General features: G+C 37.2%; 3 protein-coding genes and 1 non-coding gene across 5 annotated transcripts; 1 reads left to right on the forward strand and 3 right to left on the reverse strand.

Annotated features, from left to right (window-relative positions):
• Positions 1-1,759: 1,759 nt before the first annotated feature.
• Positions 1,760-20,582, reverse strand: LOC111790242 (4-coumarate--CoA ligase 1-like). Of its 2 annotated transcripts, none has more exons than XM_023671104.1 (4): positions 19,487-20,582; positions 18,609-19,021; positions 18,427-18,529; positions 1,760-1,769 (listed from the first exon to the last, which is right to left on the reverse strand). In XM_023671104.1, the coding sequence occupies exons 1-4, from the start codon at positions 20,483-20,485 to the stop codon at positions 1,761-1,763; spliced, it is 1,524 nt and encodes a 507-aa protein (XP_023526872.1). In that variant the 5' UTR covers positions 20,486-20,582; the 3' UTR covers position 1,760. The 2 variants fall into 2 exon arrangements, with proteins under 2 accessions (XP_023526872.1, XP_023526871.1); XM_023671103.1 differs by lacking the exon at positions 1,760-1,769 and adding an exon at positions 18,032-18,291.
• Positions 4,459-6,355, reverse strand: LOC111790244 (AAA-ATPase At4g25835-like). Its single transcript, XM_023671105.1, has one exon. It carries the CDS (start codon positions 6,321-6,323, stop codon positions 4,812-4,814), a length of 1,512 nt encoding a protein of 503 aa, XP_023526873.1. The 5' UTR covers positions 6,324-6,355; the 3' UTR covers positions 4,459-4,811.
• On the reverse strand, positions 9,744-9,817 carry TRNAV-AAC. Its single transcript has one exon. It is a non-coding gene; the product is annotated as a tRNA-Val (tRNA).
• Positions 10,996-15,096, forward strand: LOC111790246 (ACT domain-containing protein ACR11-like). Its single transcript, XM_023671107.1, has 10 exons — positions 10,996-11,259; positions 12,236-12,293; positions 12,386-12,514; positions 12,667-12,761; positions 12,920-13,004; positions 13,094-13,153; positions 14,301-14,356; positions 14,460-14,565; positions 14,654-14,722; positions 14,801-15,096. The coding sequence occupies exons 1-10, from the start codon at positions 11,105-11,107 to the stop codon at positions 14,861-14,863; spliced, it is 876 nt and encodes a 291-aa protein (XP_023526875.1). The 5' UTR covers positions 10,996-11,104; the 3' UTR covers positions 14,864-15,096.
• Positions 20,583-21,410: the final 828 nt, after the last annotated feature.

Below are 21,410 nucleotides of genomic sequence, written 5' to 3' on the forward strand. Positions count from 1 at the left end.
GACCACGGAACAGTGGAAGCTCAAGGATCGACAAGCCTTAGGGATGATCCGGTTGACGCTATCCAGAAACGTGGCGTTTAACATCATCAAGGAGAAGACAACGTCAGATCTGATGAAGGCGCTGTCAAATATGTATGAAAAACCGTCGGCTATGAACAAGGTGTATTTGATGCGTAGATTGTTCAATCTACAGATGTCTGAAGGTGGACGTGTTGCGGATCATATAAATGAATTCAATATGATCATAAGTCAACTGGGTTCGGTGGAAATTAATTTCGAAGATGAAATTAAAGCGTTGATTTTGATGTCATCCTTACCCGAGTCATGGGATACTGTTGTTGCCGCAATCAGCAGTTCCCGAGGATCTGATAAACTGAAGTTTGATGAAATTCGAGATGTAGTTCTCAGCGAAAGTATTCGCAAACGGGAAACTGGAGATTCATCAGGCAATGCTCTCAGTGTTGATCGAAGGGGAAGAAGCAAATCAAAGAGCTCAAACAAACATGGGCGTTCAAAATCAAAGAACCGGGGAAAATCTCCAAACAAACCCAACGTAACGTGTTGGAGCTGTGGGGGAAAAGGACACTTTCGGACAGATTGTACAAAGCTAAAGAAGAAGCAGAATCATAAATCTGAAGATGATGATGATTCTATATACACAACAGAAGATGCTGAGGACGTTTTAATCCTTAGTGTGGATAGCCCAGCTGAATCCTGGATTTTGGATTCAGGTGCATCGTTCCATTCGTCTCCAAGTAAGGAATTGTTTCGAAATTTCAAATCAGGAAATTTCGGGAAGGTGTATCTTGCCGACAATAAAACCTTGGAGATTGAAGGAAAGGGAGATGTCTCCATACAAACTCCAGCAGGAAATCAATGGACATTACAAGATGTCAGATACATTCCTGGTCTCAAGAAGAACCTGATCTCTATTGGTCAGTTGGATAGCACAGGCTATGCAGCAGAGTTTGGAAAGAGTTCCTGGAAGATTGTGAAGGGCGCCATGGTTGTTGCGCGTGGCACAAAATCTGGAACCTTATACACTACTGCAGAGTGTATAAACATGACTGCTGCTGCTGAGAGTGCTTCCAATTCAAGTCTATGGCACAATAGACTTGGACATATGAGCGTCAAAGGAATGAAGATGCTCACTGCGAAAGGAGCTTTAGAAGGCTTAAAATCTGTTGATATGGGTCTTTGTGAGAGCTGCGTTATGGGCAAACAGAAACGAGTTAGTTTCACAAAGGCTGCCAGAGAACCGAAGAAAGTGCGGTTGGAAATGGTCCATACAGACGTCTGGGGACCATCTCCAGTTTCATCACTTGGTGGATCAAGGTACTACGTCACCTTCATCGATGACTTCAGCAGGAAGGTATGGGTTTACTTTCTGAAACATAAGTCAGATGTGTTTACCACCTTCAAGAAGTGGAAAGCTGAAGTTGAAAATCAGACCGGCTTGAAGATCAAATGCCTGAGGTCTGACAATGGAGGAGAGTACAACAAATCAGAGTTTATAACATTTTGTGCAGCTGAGGGAATTAGATTAATAAGAACAATTCCCGGTAAGGCAAGACAAAATGGTATTGCAGAAAGGATGAACAGAACCTTGAATGAGCGAGCAAGAAGCATGAGGATTCATTCTGGATTGCCAAAGGCATTCTGGGCTGATGCTGTGAACACAGCAGCATATTTGATTAATAGAGGGCCGTCAGTACCCTTGAAGTTCAAATTGCCCGAAGAAGTATGGACAGGAAAAGAACTCAAGTACTCTCACTTGAGAACCTTTGGCTGTACTGCATATGTTCATGTTGATCCAGAGAAGAGAGATAAGCTTGATGCTAAGGCTGTGAAATGCTACTTCATAGGCTATGGCTCTGACATGTTCGGGTATAGGTTTTGGGATGAGAAAAATATGAAGATCCTAAGACACTGTGATGTGACCTTTGATGAAAATGTCATGTACAAGGACAGAGAGAAGATAAACTCTGAGACTACGAAGCAAGTGGGAGTTGAATTTGAGTGGCAAGAAAATTCACACAGTGATGGTACAACAGAAGCTCAAGAAACTCCTGATCCTATTGCTGAAGAACCAGACGTGGCTGATCCTATTGCTGAAGAACCAGACGTGGAGCAAGTTGCACCTGAACAGGTGTTGAGAAGATCATCCAGAACTACCAGAGCACCAGACAGATATTCAACCTCATTACACTATCTGTTGCTGACTGACGAAGGAGAACCAGAGTCCTTTGATGAGGCCCTACAAGTGGAAGATTCAACTAAGTGGGAGCAAGCCATGGATGATGAGATGAGCTCACTTGAAAGGAATAATACGTGGGTGCTGACTGAGTTGCCTACAGGAAAGAGAGCTCTGTTGAACAAATGGGTGTTCAAAATCAAGGTTGAACCAGATGGCAGAAGGAGGTTTAAGGCTCGGTTAGTAGTTAAAGGATATTCACAAAGAAAAGGCATTGATTATGCTGAGATCTTTTCTCCAGTTGTGAAATTAACTACTATCCGAATTCTACTGAGTATTGTTGCATCGGAGAATTTGCACCTTGAGCAAATGGATGTAAAAACGGCATTTTTACATGGAGATCTAGACGAGGAGATCTATATGCAACAACCCGAAGGATTTGCAGCTCCAAGCAAGGAGCACATGGTGTGTAAGCTCAATAAGAGCTTGTATGGACTGAAACAAGCACCGAGACAATGGTACAAGAAGTTTGACTCCTTCATGAGCAAGAGTGGTTTCCACAGAAGTGAAAAGGATCAGTGTTGCTACCTCAAGAAATACACTGATTCTTATGTGTTTCTACTCCTGTATGTGGATGATATACTAATTGCTGGATCAAGTATGAGGGAGATAAACCACCTGAAGGCAAGCTTGTCTTCAGTATTTGAGATGAAAGATTTAGGTGCAGCGAAGCAGATCCTTGGGATGAGGATTTCTCGAGATAGATCTGCTGGCACATTAAATCTATCCCAAGAGCAGTACATTGAGAAGGTGTTGTCCAAATTCAAGATGAATAACGCTAAACCCAGGACTACCCCCTTGGCAAATCATATTAAATTGTCAAAGGGGCAATCTCCCAAGACAGTTGAGGAACGTGAGCACATGGCATCAGTTCCGTACGCTTCTGCAGTTGGGAGTTTGATGTATGCTATGGTCTGCACTAGACCTGACATAACACATGCAGTGGGAGTTGTTAGCAAGTACATGGCAAATCCAGGGAAGGAACATTGGGAAGCTGTGAAGTGGCTTCTAAGATATCTGAGAGGTACATCCAATACTACACTTTGTTATGGCAATGGCAAAGTAGTTCTGCAAGGTTTTGTGGATGCTGATCTGAGTGGAGATGTAGACTCCAGCAAGAGCACATCTGGGTATATCTACACTATAGATGGAACAGCAGTGAGTTGGATGTCTAAGCTTCAGAAATGCGTTGCTCTTTCATCTACTGAAGCTGAGTACGTGGCCATAGCTGAAGCTGGAAAGGAGATGATATGGATGACAGACTATCTAGAAGAATTAGGCCGGAAGCAGTGCAAGAAGATCCTTTATACAGATAGTCAGAGTGCCATACAGTTGGTGAAAAACCCAGTCTATCATTCAAGAACAAAACACATTAGAAGACGGTACCATTTCACTCGCAGGTTAGTGGAAGAAGGCGATATGTGTTTGGAGAAGATAGAGGGTGCAAAGAATCCAGCAGACATGTTGACAAAATGTGTTGATGTTGGAAAATTAAAGCTATGCAAAGCCCTAATTGGTATGGTGTAGGATCAGTCTCCAAGTGGGAGAATTGTTGAGTTATGGAGTCTGCTCCCTGTATTTATAGCTTGGTCAATGGCTATATCCGGTAAAGCTATATATGGTACATAGCTATATATAGTAGATGGTTAAATCTGGTAAAGCTATATTTAGTAGACTGAACCATATATATATCCCGTCCAGTAAAGCTCTTAAACGTACTTTTCTATTCTCTGTACTCTCTTGTTGTACATGCCTGAAGTCATCAATAAAAATCCTTTTAGCCAGAGTTCTCCTTGCAACTTCTCTCTATCCTCCTCTTTGTGTTCATCCAGATCGAGCGTGTGCGTTGTTGTGCGATCCTAACAACTGGTATCGATCCTAACAATTCCCAATTGAATAGGTAACAAAACTTTTAGATTTTACTATTTTAATCTCAGGTTCCATTTGGATCTTTAAACTTTCCATTACTATTTGAGTTCTTACATATTATAAAAATAATTATGGGTTTAAATACACACTCGTGTTAATATATGAAGATATATAATTTAAGCTATGTTATAAATTTGTTAAAATTTAAGTAAATGCAAGGAAGAAAATCAACTTGTTCAACGTTCACGTATTGAATTTCTAAATTAATAATAATAAAAAAAATCATTCCCATCATATTTTGAAATATTTTTATAATATGCCAATACCATTTATTAAGGATAAATGATGTGTCCAAAAAAAATGAGAAAATTTTGGGAATAGAAAAGTTGCACACCACCTGTTTGTATAAAGGTGTGAAAGAAGTAGAAGTGAGGGGGCGTGGCGCGGAGCTTTGTGCACATAGCCCGTGTCGGGCGGCACTGAACGTGACGCGCACGCCTGCATGTCCGCCCCTTCCTTTTCTCTCTTGCTGCGCTCTCTTCCTCGCTGTGGCCAAAACACTATAGACCATCTTCTTATTTTATGATACACTTTTTAATGTCCAAGACATACTTCAAAAATTCGAAATTAAAAANATTAAAAAAAAAAAAAAAAAAAAAAAAAAAAAACAAGAATGACAAGCACAAACTCAAATCCCTCTTCTTCCAGATTCAGATTTAGTCAACGACCGAAGTCTGACCAAAAAATTCACTTTCTTCCCCGGCGTCTGCCCTTCTTTCCTCCTCTTCCCCACATGTTTTCCCGGCGAGGAATCCCAATTCTCCGGCGAACCCACCCCCAGAACGCTCTCCGGCGATCTCATCACCATTTCTTCATAGTCCGCCCCCTCCTCTCCACCTCCGCCAGCCAAAACTCTCGCCTGCAAAGCGGCGACCACCTCCCTCATCGCCACGTCAACATCCCGGTGATTCCTCAGCAAAATCTCCCCAATCTGCGCCGGCGTCAGGCTGCCGCCGGACCTTATACAGTTATCAACGACGTCGAAGAGCGCGTGTGATTCAATCTCCAAGTAGTTCCTCACAAGTGTCCGAAACGCAGCTGGCCCGCACATGCCGAGGCTCACGTGCACATCCATCCGGCCGCACCGGACCAACGCCGGATCAATTTTCTCCCTGTAATTCGTCGTGAAAACTACGATCCTTTCTTCCCCACAACAGGACCAAAGCCCATCAGTGAAATTCAAAAGCCCCGACAACGTCACGCGCCCCACCTCTTCCTCATGATCTCCACGCGCCGCAGCCATCGAACTCCGATCCGCCGTCAGATCAACAGAACAATCAATATCCTCTATAACAATCACCGACCGGTTGGTCGTCTGAATAAGAAGCGACCGAAGCTCAGAATTATCAGACACCTTGGTCAATTCCAAATCGTACACATCATAACAGAGGAAATTCGCCATTGCTGCAATCAAGCTCGATTTCCCAGACCCAGGAAGTCCATAAAGCAAATACCCACGTTTCCACGCGCGGCCGACACTACCGTAAAACTCCCTGCCAGCGGCGAACTCAGTCAAATCATCCATAATCTGTTTTTTCAGCTCTGTTTCGAGCGCCAGAGTATCAAAAGTGGAAGGATGTCGAAACGGAACAGAGACCCAGCTAGAATCGTAAGAACTGGCATTACCATTGTTGGTGAAGAGCCGCCGTTCACGAGAGGTCCGTTCGAATTCCGCCGCCGTGGAGGTGACGTGATCGAGATACAGAGGGAGGAGAGAATGGCAGTGGCGTTTGGGGATTCTGAGAGAGAAACTTCGTTTCTCATCCAATGAATCCTGAACGGTGTCGACGTGGTGGGTCCAGGAAATTCGTTGGCCTTTAAAGGTGTCGTGAACAGAGTGATTTGGAGCGACAGTGAAGGAGATTCTGGTGGAGGATTTGGAGCGGGAGAGGGAGAGACGGCGGCAGGCGGCGGAGTTGTGGAGGGAGTTGAGGTAGAGGGTGGCGTGACGGTAGAGTTGGTTGAGGTCGAGGGAGGAGTAGGCGTTGAATTCAGGGATGTCGTAATAGGAGTAAGGGGTGAAGAAATCTTGAAGGGATTCGTAAAGGGAATGGAGAAGAGAGAGGAATTGGGAAGGGAGGATGTTTTGGAGGAGTGTGATGAGGCCTAGCAATGACCATAACTGAGACAGGATCTCCATTTTTGTTCTAAATGGGTTCGACAACAGGTTGAAGATGATGATGATGATGGCGGGTTTGGCTTGGGAGAGGGAATGACTTTTAAAAGAGACCATCACTCATACACCCTCCTTTGGGGTCTATGGAGTCCTCGTGCAACTTCTCCTTAATCGAACCTTAACTCTCTCTCTATCTCTGGAATCCTCATACAAAGTGCACCTTTTGTTCGACACTTTGAATCAATTTTTGTTACACTTTAGAGGCTCATAACTTTTTTGTTCGAGATTTAAGAATTTTATTCACATGACTAAGTTAAGAGCATGACTCTAATATCACATAAGAATCATGAACATTCTCTGAATCCCTCAAACAAAGTACACCATTTGTTCTAACACTTGAGTCACATTTTACTACACCTTCAAGGCTCAAAACTTCTTTATTCGACATTTGAGAATTCTATTTACATGACTAAGCTAAGAGTACGAATTTGTTATCAAGTTAGGAATTACAGACCTTCATCGTGGTAAGATATTGTCCACTTTGAGCATATAAACTCTCGTGACTTTGCTTTTGATTTTTTCAAAATGCCTAATTTGAATAGAGATAATGTTTGTTACTTATAAATTCATGATCTTCCTCTCAATATCGGTTAGAGATGAGATGAGTTGAGTTGAGTTGTAAATGTTGGATTTTGAGTCATCTAATTTATGGTTTAAAAAATAGGTTGGTAAGGGATGGAATGATTTGATTTTGGAAATTGATTTGGAATTCGAGTGAGCGAGCGAGTGAGAGACGAATGGGCGGCGGAGGCATTGTGTAAAACAAGGGCGCGCCTGCATTGGGGCGTGCGCTTGCGACACGGGCGGCTTTTGCTTTTGTGGAGCACCAGCGCGCTCACATGCTTTATGTTTTCCATCTCTTCCCTATTTCTTTCTTTCACATCTCGCCTTCACTTTTTTCTCTTTTCTTATTATGGACTTCGGTTTAAGTGTAAAAAAAAGGCGAACTAAAGTATTTTTTTTTTTTTTAATTTTAGATTCCTTAAATTAATAAAAAATTATCAATAAAACTATTTTTTTTAAATACTATTTTTTTTAATACAAATAATTAATTTTTTTTGTTTAAAAAATACTTTTAAAATTTCCAAAATCTTTCAAAATATTCTCCAATTTCAAAATGTTTTATAATATTATTATTATTTTTTTAAAATTTGGAGATAATAATTTGTGAGGTTTAGATAAAAGTTTTTCAAAATTTTGATTTTTTTAAAAAAAATATAAATTAAGGGCGTTAGGGCTATTTTTAAGATTTCATATATATATGTATTTTAAATAGAAAACTTTAGTAAAAATCAAACATAGGAAAAAAAAATAAGAATAGAAAAGAATTTGAAAAAAATTTGAAAAAAATGTTCAATTAATTGCCTTTTTGACCATTTAATCAAATGTAATTTTACCTTAAAAATTTGAAAAAAAAAATCTTATGGTTGGTATGAAAATCTTTTAATACTTCTATTCCTTTCAAAAATATTTTTTTAAAACTTTATTAATTTTAAAATTTTTACAAAAGTTTAAAAATACTTTTACAGAAAAATTTTTATAAGTTTTAAATGTTTATAGAAATTTTAAGCATTAATAATTGGGTATAAAACTACGTTTAAAAATATTTTTAAATATTTTTAAAAAATTAATGTATTTTTGAAGTTTTAAAAAATATTAATTTTAAAACCCTAAATATTAACCGTTTCCAAACGTGCATTTTTTAATTTTTTTTTTTTTAAAGTTTAATGATATTTTTAAATTTTTAGTTGAAAAAACTTTTAGAAATGGAAAGATATTTTAGTTTTTTTTTTTTGGGGTAAAATAATTAATAGCAAATTGTTTTTATTCTTTAGAGGGCTTTACTTTTGTTAAGCAAACTTTGTATGTTTGTATTCCTTTTATTTAACTTTTTTTTTTTCGTTTAAAAATGGTTGAAAATTGAAAAAGAAAAAGGTTAAAAGTGCAATTAATAGAGAGAAAAAAGAAAAGAGATTATTGGGGTTCGGAACCAAAAGTCACGACCATCAATAATGTGTTCCATCAAAATTTAGTACATAAAACAATCAAACAAAATATGACCCATTTTTTAGGATTNAGTGCAATTAATAGAGAGAAAAAAGAAAAGAGATTATTGGGGTCCGGAACCAAAAGTCACGACCATCAATAATGTGTTCCATCAAAATTTAGTATATAAAACAATCAAACAAAATGTGACCCATTTTTTAGGACCGATGATTATTGAGAGTGAGTCCCACATTGGTTAATTTAGTGGAAGATCATAGGTTTATAAGTGAGAAATATTATCTTCGTTGGTATGAGGTGTTCGGGTNTTGAGAGTGAGTCCCACATTGGTTAATTTAGTGGAAGATCATATGTTTATAAGTGAGAAATATTATCTTCGTTGCTATGAGGGGGAAGTCCAAAGTAAAGTCATGATTGTAAAATATTTAAGAACCTTGAAATAATATTGAATACGGTTAAGAACCTAAGAAACTCTGCTTTTATTGTTGGGTCAATAGTTATAAAGACCAGAAAAACTTAGTGTACTTAAATGTTAAAATTTTCTTTATAGCGGAATGAGCCAGCTTCAAACTTCTGATGTTTATTTAACAGCATTCTTATTATATTCACTCTTATCAACCAGAATATTCACTTTATTCCAATCAAATTAAATGAGAAAAATTACCTAGTAAATCATAATTCATGATTTTGTTATTCACCTAACTCTCCAAGTGGAGAGTATTAGAATATATTTTATACAGCCGTAATCAATTAAAATTTTATATTTGATATATTTTATCTTATCTTCATGATTTTGTTAGTAAAATATTTTCTCATATTTTTCCGGATTTAGTTTGTAGGTTGTATTCTATTTAAATGTTGTTAACAAAATTACACTAGATTCCACTGGAACTTTTGATCCCATCTATGCAATTCCACCTCTGTTTTTCATTCTTAACACAATATAGAAAGTTTCTCATTCTTAACATGATATCAAACCATCATTTTTAACAAATACATTATATTATAATGTATCAAACAAAATAAAGTTGATTCTCGATTCAAGAGAAGTTAAATTAAATTCAATGTTTTAAATGTAGGAGGAATGAATTATTAAAATATTTAATTGAAAAACAAGCATTAAACCTTCTAGAAAATTTTAAAATTATAAATATATATATATATATATATATATATTAATGGTATTTTGTTGTTATTTATTATTATTTTTTTCTCTATGATATAAGGAAAATTTTAATTTTCCTCTTAAAGTAAACATCTTNAAAAAAAAAAAAAAAAAAAAAAAAAAAAAAAAAAAAAAAACTAGATGGGAGAATAAATTTAAAGGAGAAAATAAAACACGGGTTACATTCAAAATAAAACAAAAAAGAACCTAAAAAATGGCGTCGCCCGGACTCGAACCGGAGACCTTCAGTGTGTTAGACTGACGTGATAACCAACTACACCACGACACCAGATGATGGTAAACGCACCTAACATTTTTTATAGTAGTATTTAACAAAAGATTGGTTGTTGAAAATTGAAAAATAATTTTAAATGGTCCCTAAAATCACCTTTTTATTATTACACTAACCATTAATATCGTCATAAAAACTTGCATGGTTGTTGTGCAAATCCAATAGAGATGGATTTGTCTAACGTGTACAACCTCAAAATATATGCTAAGTTAAGCCACTTTGCTGCACACCAAAGTAGTACTCATTATACACACACTATGGTACCTATGCTAAACTAGTTTTTCATTGGCGTAACAAGAATTCATGTTGAGCGTAGTTGGACGAAACCTTCTTAAAGTTTTTAATTTGATCCATGTGGAGTGGAACCATATCGAGCTTGGGTCTTAGCCATTTAGGTATAGTTCATTTGGGCTTTATTGACCTGCGCGAGATCGAGTTTCAACCATGCTAGGGCTCATTGGCCTTGGCTTGGTCGGCCTCAAACAAGACCCAACTTACAAGTTGAGTCTTGACTTTTGAAACTTTTATCTTCACGACTTTTTCGTAGTTTTCATGAATTACGTTGTGTCTTACCCAGAGCTAGATGTGATAAAATACATAGTTAATCACACAAATTCCTAAATTTTATAATTTGGGCGTGTTATACTCTAAACTTTTAAAAGTTTTTTTAATTTTTTTTTTAAAGTTAAAAAATATATTTACAATTAGTATTATGTTTAAAAAAGTACTCATAAATTTTAAAAATAACATTAATATTATATCCTTTACTTTTCTGAAAAAAGAGTTTAAAAAAGTTATTAGCGAGAACAACGCATTGATTATTGTTAATAAATGAACATTAAATGTTTAAATGAAGAGAAAATAAAAATATGAAAATATTAATAAAAATATAAAATGAACGAAAATTTACTATATTTGATGGGAGGGGGGAATCCAAATTGTATGAGGTAAACGCGTCGCTATAATTGGAAGGTACAACCGACGAAGTGGCAATTGGAAAAAAGAAAAATCCAAAATATAAAAAATGATTGTAAGTTGTTCATAATGAAACGTCAAAAAATCAAAGAGTGATCCAAAAAGAAGATAAATTGGGTGTGAGGTATCCACCTATCCATCTCCAATGGCGGATATTTCCACACTCTCCTTACTCGCTACCCATTTCTCTCATTCTGAGCTCAAAATGTTCTCCCATTTGGGTTCTTCCCTCTAACTCCTTTTCATTTTCTTTTCCTTCCTCTCTCAATTTTTGCTTCTGGGTTTCCGATTTCCTTGCTCTCAATCACTATGGCTGTGGCTATGGCTTCTTGGACCTCTGGGCTTCACTCCAATCGCAGTTCTTGGACCCTCAAATCCTCTGAACCCCGTTTTGCTAATGGGGTTTTCACCAAGGGTTCCATCGCTTTTCAGACTAAATGTTTCTGCCTACTTCAGAGCCGAAGGTATGGGTGTGTCTTTCTGCTTAATTTTTTCATACCCTTCTCAATTAGTTGAAGATTGTTATGATTTCTTTCAGTTTGAAACATGTGTATCTGGGTTTCTTCGTGGATTTAGATTACATGGTTCAATTTAGTTTCATGCTTGAGGGTTGCTTTTATTCTGGTTCCTATGGAGACATTTCTGTTGTAAGTTGTCATGGAGATGTATTGTCGTAACTCTCTGATTTAGTTCATAACACTTTTGGTTCATATTCTATGAGAATTAGTATTGCTATGCCTTTATGTATGAGAATTAGTATTGCTATGCCTTTATGTATGAGAATTAGTATTGCTATGCCTTTATGTATGAGAATTAGTATTGCTACGCCTGTCTAGTGTTGTTATTGTTTTGAGATGTGTACTCATTGCTATTTTGTATTTGCTGGTGAATCCACGGGGAATATCAGCCTCAAATATATGGTTTTTGGCTTCTCACTTGGCTTGAAAATGAACCAACATTCCCATTGTTCTTGTTTCTTTTGTTCAAAATCGAATATGTAGAAATTTAGGGTTCACCTATTTGAAATAAGCACACACCACCTCACTAAGCATTGCATTCATTTGCATCTTGCATATAGTCCCAAAATAGGAAAACCCGGTGGGAAGTATTGGTTGCTACAGACCAGGGAGCCGAGTCATACCATTAAAAAACCAGGCAATTGGGAGGAACTTTGTAAGAGAGTCTTTGTAGTGTGAGAGTGTGAGAGTTGGTTATAGTGATTGACTACCACCCGTGGATGTAGTGAAATTTCTTCTCTTTGAACCACGTTTTCGTGTCTTTTTGTTTAATTTCTGTTTGTGGGTGTGTGAATGCGATCGATCTTGCTTCCGTTTCCGCTATAACAATTGGGTATAAGAACATTTTGGTTGTGGCATTTGGGTACAACGATTTAATTTTTGTGAAGTTATGTTTATATGTTTGCTACTGATCCTTCACCAGATGGTGTTCTTCCACCATGAAGAGCATTCCACGAGCTTCATCAGCTACAGCTGTTCAGGTACTGAAGGTATCAATGCATATGATTTGCAATTGTTCCATGCTTGTTCTTAATTTTTGTTGGACCTCTCTCTCTTGGGAGTGGTTGCTCAGGAGGATGGAAGTAACGGTGATACTGATACAATTCCAACGCCCATAGTTATAATAGACCAGGACTCTGATGAAGATGCAACTGTGGTGGAAATAACCTTCGGCGATCGGCTTGGAGCTCTTCTCGACACGGTAAAAAGCTAATTCTTCATGTTGGCAAAGTCATCTTTAGCATTCCATTCCTTAGAGCTTGTTTCTAGATGATAATACTAAAGGGTAAAGCTTTATGAGTTGTGTTGTTTCGTTGTTTCGTATAATCGCCATTAAAAATGCATTGGTTATAGATGAATGCTCTGAAAAACCTGGGGCTGAATGTTGTGAAGGCGAATGTCTTTTTGGATTCTTCTGGAAAACACAACAGATTTTCCATCACGAGGGCGTAAGTATCGGCTTATTACGTTTACACGCTTCTATGGCTGTCTTTTACATTATTGAATGGTAGATTGTGATAGTAGAATGGAAACACCTTGAATTAGATTTGAACTTAAAAGTTGTTCCATTGTGATTTTGGTTTTTGATTGGTTTGGTAATATGCAGAGATACTGGAAGGAAGGTAGATGATCCAGAGTTGTTAGAGGCAATTCGTTTGACAATTATAAGCAACTTGATTGAGTATCATCCGGTAATGGTTCAAGAGATAATAGTCTGGTGGATCTTTGTTTATTAGAGACCTGCTTTTTTGAGTTCCTAAATTTGATGTTGGTTGTTTAGGAATCAAGTGCTCAGTTAGCAATGGGAGCTGCCTTTGGGGTTCTGCCACCAAAACAAGAGGTCTTATATAACTTTCCATTTCAAATGCCTATCCGCTAGTTTATATTTCTATTTGTGGGTGGGTAGGTGTGTAATAGCCCAAGCTCACCGCTAGCAGATATTGTACTCTTTGAGCTTTCCCTTTAAAACGCGTATTCTAGGGAGAGGTTTCCACATCCTTATAAGGAATGCTTTGTTCCCCTCCCTAGGATCTCACAATCCACCCCTTTTGGGGGCTCAGTGTCCTCCTTGGCATACCACCCGGTATCTGGCTCTGTTAACATTTGTAACAGTCTAAGCTCACTGCTAGCAAATATTGGCCTTTTTGGGCTTTCTCTTCAGGGATTCTCTTCAAGGTTATAAAACGTTGCTAGGGAGAGGTTTCCACACTCTTATAAGGAATGTTATGTTTACTTCTCCAATTGATGTGGGATCTTACAATCCACCTCCTTTGGGGGCCTAGCGTCCTTGCTGGTACACTGCCCGGTGTTTAGCTCTAATACCATTTGTAACAACCCAAGCCCACTGCTGACAAATATTGTCCTCTTTGTACTTTTCTTTCTGGGATTCTCCTCAAGGTTGTAAAACGTATCTGCTAGGGAGAGGTTTCCACACCCTTATAAGGAATGTTATGTTTCCTTCTCCAATTGATGTGGGATCTTACAATCCACCTCCTTTGGGGGTCCAGCGTCCTTGTTGGCACACTGTCCGATGTTTAGCTCTAATACTATTTGTAACAACCGAAGCCCACTGCTGTTGTACTTTCCCTTTTGGGTTTTCTTAAAACGTGTCTGCTAAGGAGAAGTTTCTCTCTCCAACTAATGTGGGATCTCACAAAGTGAGTGGGTGGGGGTAGGGGGCGGGTTAACAATGTAACAAGAGGTTCAAATGTTGGTTTTCTCCGGTTTAGAAATCGATAGGGATAAGAGTGCAGAAACCGCCCAACATTTTTTCCCTTTGTATCAGTATAAGAGTCTGCTCTCTTGTTCTACTTCTCAATGCATGTCATGTCACTCGATCTACCTATTCATTTCAACATTTTTTATGCATCATTTCCTACCTTTTATACCTCTTGTGTTACTGAATCATGGATCCTCTCGGTAGGTTACTCGATTGGAATGATGTTTGCTCCTTTACACCTCATTTATCATACGTTATAATTTCTCAGGTTGATGTGGACGTTGCTACGCACATAAGCATACGAGATGACGGTCCTGACCGAAGGTAACGCTCGTCTTTTTCCTCCGTAACCGTTAGCATTGGGTAGAAAATCATTGGCATAATCTTTTGCATACATGAAGTGAGACTCTCCTTTTACCCTTTACAGCTTACTGTATGTGGAGACAGCTGACCGACCGGGATTATTGGTCGATCTTGTGAAGATCATCACTGACATAAACGTCGCAGTCGGATCTGGAGAATTCGACACCGAGGTGACTATTTTCAGTTTGAAATTTGCAGTCCTTCACGGTTACTACTTAACTTCCATGGTAATTGCAAGTTTGTTTGTTGTGAGTACAGGGATTGTTGGCTAAGACCAAGTTTCATGTGAGCTATAGGGGCAAAGCCCTGATCAAACCTCTTCAGCAGGTTGGTAAACAATTAGATTACTGGTTACAATATGCAACATTGTTGCGGGTTCCTGAGGATTTACGTCGAATTTTACAGGTTATATCAAATAGTTTACGATATTTCTTGAGGCGACCGACAACAGAGGAGGCGAGTTTTTAAGCCGTCGTCAGGTAAACCGAAACCAGGATATTAAACTTGCAGAAATATTGTGTATTTAGACTGTACCATGTACGCCCTGTTGTTGTTGTTGCTGCTGCTGCTGCAGCAGCAGCATACGCAAGAAATACGCAAGAAATGTACGAGCGTGTTGTTTAATACTAAATGAGTACTTTTATTTGCAAATCTATTAAAAACACCCGGATCGGATCGGATCGGGGTGGAGAGTATATGAATTTGATATTTCGAAGATATTGGATAGAAAATGAAATAACATTCCAACTCTTAACTTGCTTGGGGAACACTTAAAACTTGAATAAAGTGGTGTTTTAGAAAGGATAGACAAAACTTTGTTAAACATGGTATGGATCGGTCTATTACGAGTTTTGCTGGAAATATGTAGTAGTAGAGGTTGCATTAAGATTTTATTTTTGGGTTTAGAAAAACTATGCATGGTCCGGGTTCGGGTTGTATTGATGAATTTTTTTTTACCAAACCTAAAAGTTCGGGTTGTTTGGGTTGTCAGTTAACTTTTTAAATTTTATTTATTTATTTATTTACCATCGATATAATTTTAGATAAAAATTATTAAAAGTTTATAAACAAATATAAATCAATTTATAATCATTAAAAAAAATAAATTCATTAACGACAACATAGTTTAATATCTTTATATAAACTAAAGACAACTAAATGATGCACAACTAAATAACTAAAGACAACTAAATGATGCTGCGACCAAGGAGGTTGATGCATCATCCAACACACACCATATAATGTGTGCACGGAAGAGAAGACAAAGCATAAATAAGATAGGGGCAACAATAAGACGAGAGTGTGAAAGCATAAATAAGATAGGGGCAACCATAAGATGAGAGTGTCAAAGAAAGGCTTATTGAAAGGTTGGGTAGGCTTCGAACCTTAACCTCAAAAGTCAGAGTTTATGCGATTTTGGATTCAAGTTCATCCATATGAAATATGAAAGCTCGCCAAATTTAGTGTCAATCGGACATCAAATGAATGCTCCACGACACTTTATGATCTTTAGCCAAAATCATGTACTTGTCGGATTGGAAATACCTCGTATCTGAGACATGATATTAGCTTCATACCACCCTGATATTAGCTTCATACCACCCTTGGGCCCTATGAACATGTGTATGTTACCGTGAGTAGGGGTGTACATGGTTCGGGCTAGGTTGGGTTGAGCGATTTTTTTGACCCAACCCAAAAGTTCGGGTTGGTTGGATTGGTAACCCAACCCAACCCGAAACTTTTCACGACCCAACCCAACCCTCTGTTTTCGGATTGGGTTCGGGTTGTGTCCGGGTTGGGTTGTCAATTTTTTTTTAAAAGTTTTATTTATCCACCATTTATAATTATTCGANTTATCCATTTATAATTATTCGAATACAATCTTAGATAAAATATATTAACAGTTCACAGGCGAAAATGAAAACATATTAACATAGTTCAACATTATCATAAAACTAAAAACAGTTAAATATAAACATATTAACATAGTTCAACATTATCATAAAACTAAAAACAGTTAAATATAGACATTTCTTGAAAATTGGTTAAAGTAGGAAAAATATAAAGATATATCATGAAATTAAATAAACAATAAAAATGATTAGTTTAAAGATATTGTATATAAAAAAAAATTGATATATGTTTACTTACACGTGACCTGACAAAGATAGAGAGTCCTAATTATATATATATATATGAAATTTATGAACATTTAATTATATATATTATATATATATATATATATATGAAATTGAAATAAATCAAATGTATATGTGACTTTGATAAAGATAGAGAGTCTTAATTATATATATAATACGTGACCTTATAAAAGAAAATGATTCAATTTTGTGTTATATAAAAGAAAAGAAACCTTATAAAAGAAAATGATTCAATTTTGTGGTATATAAAAGAAAAGGAACATAAATATATATATAATAATTTAAATGTATACGTGACCTAGAGTCTAATATATATACAACACGTGATCTTATAAAAGAAAATGATCCAATTTTGTGGTATATAAAAGAATAGGAACATAAATAAATAAATATATATATATATATATATATATATATATATATATATATATATATATATAAAAGAAAGAATCGTAATTATATATAATACGTGACCTTATAAAAGAAAATGATCCAATTTTGTGGTATACGAGCCAAAGTACAGGCAAATCTATTATAAATAAAAAAATTTAATATATTTTATATATTTAAATTTGGTTCGGGTCAATTCGAGGGTTTTACCCACGAACTCGAAATCGAACCGATTCAGTTCGGGTTCAGAAAAATGAACCCAACCCTACCCGAAATGCTAATTCAACCCAACCCAACCCTTATAGTTCAGGTTGGGTTAGTCCGGGTTGTCGGGTTGAATGTACACCCCTAACAGTGAGGCCGAGTGTTGTGAAATTAGCGTCTCGAGTAACTTCCTTTGAAATTGGTCTTTCAAGGACAATGTCAAACAATATGGGTGTGTTGACATCGCCCCCTGCCCATATGTTGAAGGTTGGATTATGTACCTACTATACAAAACAAATTTTGTAAATGATATGACGTAGACACAAGAGTGTCCAATGCCTCGATAGAACCTGAATGGATGGATGTACGGGATGTCTCGATATTATGAACGACACATGGACCCATTCTCAATGGACATGACCAAACAAGCTATGCTAGCTCAGAACACTCCATGACTTGGGATGACGTTAACATGTATGAGTCATGTTAATTGGGAACAACAATGATTTGAGATGCGACGTTGAGTTGAAAGACCTTGGCCCCGAGTAGAGGCAAGGTCAAGCTGAATGACTTGGCCTAGTGTAGAGGCAAGTAGATTGGGTTACAGAAGATTAAACATGCACGCGTAGGCAGCGTGTGTAATCGAATTAACTTAGACTCAGCATAAGTTGTGTTCAGTTGACGAAGATAAATCTCGTGTAAGATCTAATGAAGCCACAAAGATGGACGAAAAAGGCATATGGGCCTTGGATTCCTCTCAAGACTTGTCGTCAGCATGTCAAAATCATGTCACATGGTTGAAAAACGTACGATCGTGACATCAAACACATGAAAGTCGTATATGCTAGAAATGATTGGTAATTAATATATGGTATACTATTGAATGCAATGTAGAATCGAAGGCACTTTATATAAAAAGCTTTAATGAGTTTGTTGAAGCAGTTGCATACAACAAGTTTCCATATTTTGATTTTTTTTTTTTTTAGTGAAGAGAATTTGGAAAAGGAATAATAATAATTAATTAGAATTTGGAAAACCAGTTGCCAACTTTGCCCTCAACTCCTTCCTCAAGATCTTTCCCGACGGCGATTTCGGAATTGCGTCTATCATAAACGCCCTCTTGATTCTCTTGTAGAATACCACCTGCAAACAATAACAGAACAGAGTCAATAATTTCACGCCCAATTCACTGATTTAGAGAATGATCCGTTCATAATGAACAATATCATATCATTATGGAGAGTCGAGTTAATTTCTAAGAATTTGAAAAAAGGGCACCTGCTTTGATATGAATTGTTTAATTTCATCCTCAGTTACTTCAGAGTTCTTCAATCTCACCACGAACGCAACGGGAACCTCTCCGGCTTCTTCATCTTTCATTCTGCAATTCAATTAACCCATAATTATCCGCGATTTTCACAAACCCAATTCGGAAATCAAATCACAATCAATTCTCTTACGGAACGACGGCGGCATCAGAGATTGCCGGATGAGTGAGCAACAGAGCTTCCACTTCCGCCGGAGCCACTTGAAATCCCTTATACTTTATAAGTTCCTTCAATCGATCGACGATGAACAGCTCGTCGTCGTCGTCGATGAATCCGATGTCGCCGGTGTGCAACCACCCATCCTTGTCGATTGTGGCGGCTGTCGCCTCCGGATTGTTCAGATACCCTTTCATGATTTGATCGCCTCTGATGCAGATCTCTCCCGGCGTGTTTCGAGGCAACGAACCGCCGTTTTCGGTGTCGACAATCTTCATCTCGGCGTTTCTCACGACGGTGCCGCAGGCGCCGGGTTTCATCGGAAATGGCTCCTTTGCAAATGCTAAACCCATCGTTAGCACTGGGCCGGCCTCCGTCATTCCGTATCCCTGCAATCAACAGAATTTTCTCTGATCAATCTTGGTGATCCAACGGCTAGGATTACATCTGATCCAAAAATTAAATTATAAATTTAGTTAGCTTTAGTTTTGTATTTAAATTATTTTTAATTATTCAACCTTGAGTTTATATTTAACAGTCCTAAAATATATTTAAATTTTTTAAAAATTATATAACGTTAAAAAAAATGAAAATTAATTAATTTTATTTGTAATTAAAAAATTACACGTGGATTTCTGCTTTGACTTTGGGTGACATTTCGTCTCCATTTAAGTCTTTTAATTATCCTTCCAAAAATAGATATTTTTTTTATTATTAATAATTACACATAATAAACACAAATTTCCACAATTAAATATAATTATTACAAATTTAATATCTAAATTTTAATATAATTTAAAGTTTAAAATGATTTTTAATTTATTAATTTTCTTTTTAAAATGAATTTGCAGTACCTGGCCGAGCACAGCCTTGGGAAACTTGGTTCTCACGGTATCTTCAAGCTCCTTCCCAAGCGGAGCGCCGCCGCATTTGATAACTCTGATCGACGAAAGATCGTACTTATCGAGGTCCGGCGACTTCGCGATGGCCAAAACAATCGGCGGCACAATCGGCGCAATCGACACTTTGAATTTCTGCACCAATTGCAAAAGCGAACCGATCTCGAATTTAGGCATAATCAAAATGGTGGTCCCCGCCCGTAATCCGCAGAGGAGGACGGAATTAAGCGAATAGATATGGAAGAGCGGCAAAACGCACAGAATCACGTCCTCATTTCGATAGTACAGATTCGGATTTTCGCCGTCCACTTGCTGAGCCACACTCGTCACTAGTCCTCTGTGTGTAAGCATCACTCCTTTCGGCAATCCGGTGGTTCCAGAGGAATACGGCAGCGCAACCACATCGTCCGGATTGATTTCCACAGTCGGCATCTCTCGTTCGTCGGCCTGAATTAGATCGGCGAACGATAAACAACCATCCGGCGGAGAATCGACGGTCATGATTTTAACATCAGGTACTTCCTCTGTTATTTCCTTCACTTTTTCATAATACGACGATTGCGTCACGATTAATTTCGCATTCGATCCTTTTGCTTGCTTTGCGATCTCCGCCGCCGTGAAGAAAGGATTCGCCGCTGTCATAATCGCGCCGCGATACGACGCACCAAGGAAAGCGAAGACGAATTCCGGCGAATTCTGGAGGAGGAGCATAATCACATCGCCTTGAGCAATGCCGAGTTTGTTCAATCCCGAGGCGACCTTGCGTGCGGCGAGGTCGACGTCGTGGTAGGTAAAGGATTCGCCGGTGACGGAGTTGATTAGACAAGTCCGGTGGCCGATTTTGGCGAGGTTTTCGTGTAGGCAATAGGAATGCAGAGGAAGGTGGTTAGGAATGTAAATATGGGGCAGTTTGGAGCGGAAAATGAAGTCATTCTGAAGAGCTTCAACAGCCATTTCAATGGCGGATTTGGGGAGTTCAGAAGATGAAGAAGAACGAATAATCTCTTAATGGAAGATTTTATTGTTCTTCTGAATTGGATGAGCGGAAATGAAGATGAAGATATAGGGAGTTGGATTGGAGACGGGACAAAAACCGGGGTTGGTGAAGGGAGTAAATGGGAATTTTCATTTTTTATTTTATTTATTATAGTGTTATAATTTTCAAATTAATTCTATTTTGAATAATTAAATGTATTAAGGATTTTATTAATAAATCCAAATTTCAAAATTAAAGTATGGACAGAAATTAAATATTTAAACAAAAAGGTATGAGTAGAGAAAGACACGTAAGAAATTAGAATATAAAATGTATTATTACAGATTCCACTATGCAAAAAATTAGGTACATTTTTTTTTAATTTTTAAATTCTAAATTCTAACTATTAAAAATTAGGAGGTGAGTATTCTATCTTATATTTAACTATTAAGTTNAAAAAAAAAAAAAAAAAAAAAAAAAAAAAAAAAAAAAAAATAGAAGAAAATCTAAGACATTTTTTTAGAAGTCAAAATTTATTAATTCAATTTTTTTTTGAGTTAATGGGTATTTTTAAAATAATGGTCAAATGATTTATGTTTTTTTTTTATTTAAATTTTTAAATTTAAGAATATTATTGAAAATTTAAAGTAACACATTAAAAACTTAAAATTTAAAAAAAATAATTAAAAACTTATAAAAATTAAGAAGTAATTAAAATGTGTTTAAGACGCTAATTGAGTTCCAATGAGCAATAAGCTTTGGACAAGTGGAGTTATTTAGTGATAATCCGGTTTTGAAAAGATTATTAATAAACTTAATCAGCAAAATTTTGGAGGGGGGAATGGTTGGTGAGAAAATGGGGTTGGTGAGAGTGGGAGATTTAGGTGATTGGTGGGCCCCATA

The sequence above is a fragment of the Cucurbita pepo genome, chromosome LG03, assembly GCF_002806865.2.
Source record: "Cucurbita pepo subsp. pepo cultivar mu-cu-16 chromosome LG03, ASM280686v2, whole genome shotgun sequence".
NCBI lineage: Eukaryota > Viridiplantae > Streptophyta > Magnoliopsida > Cucurbitales > Cucurbitaceae > Cucurbita > Cucurbita pepo.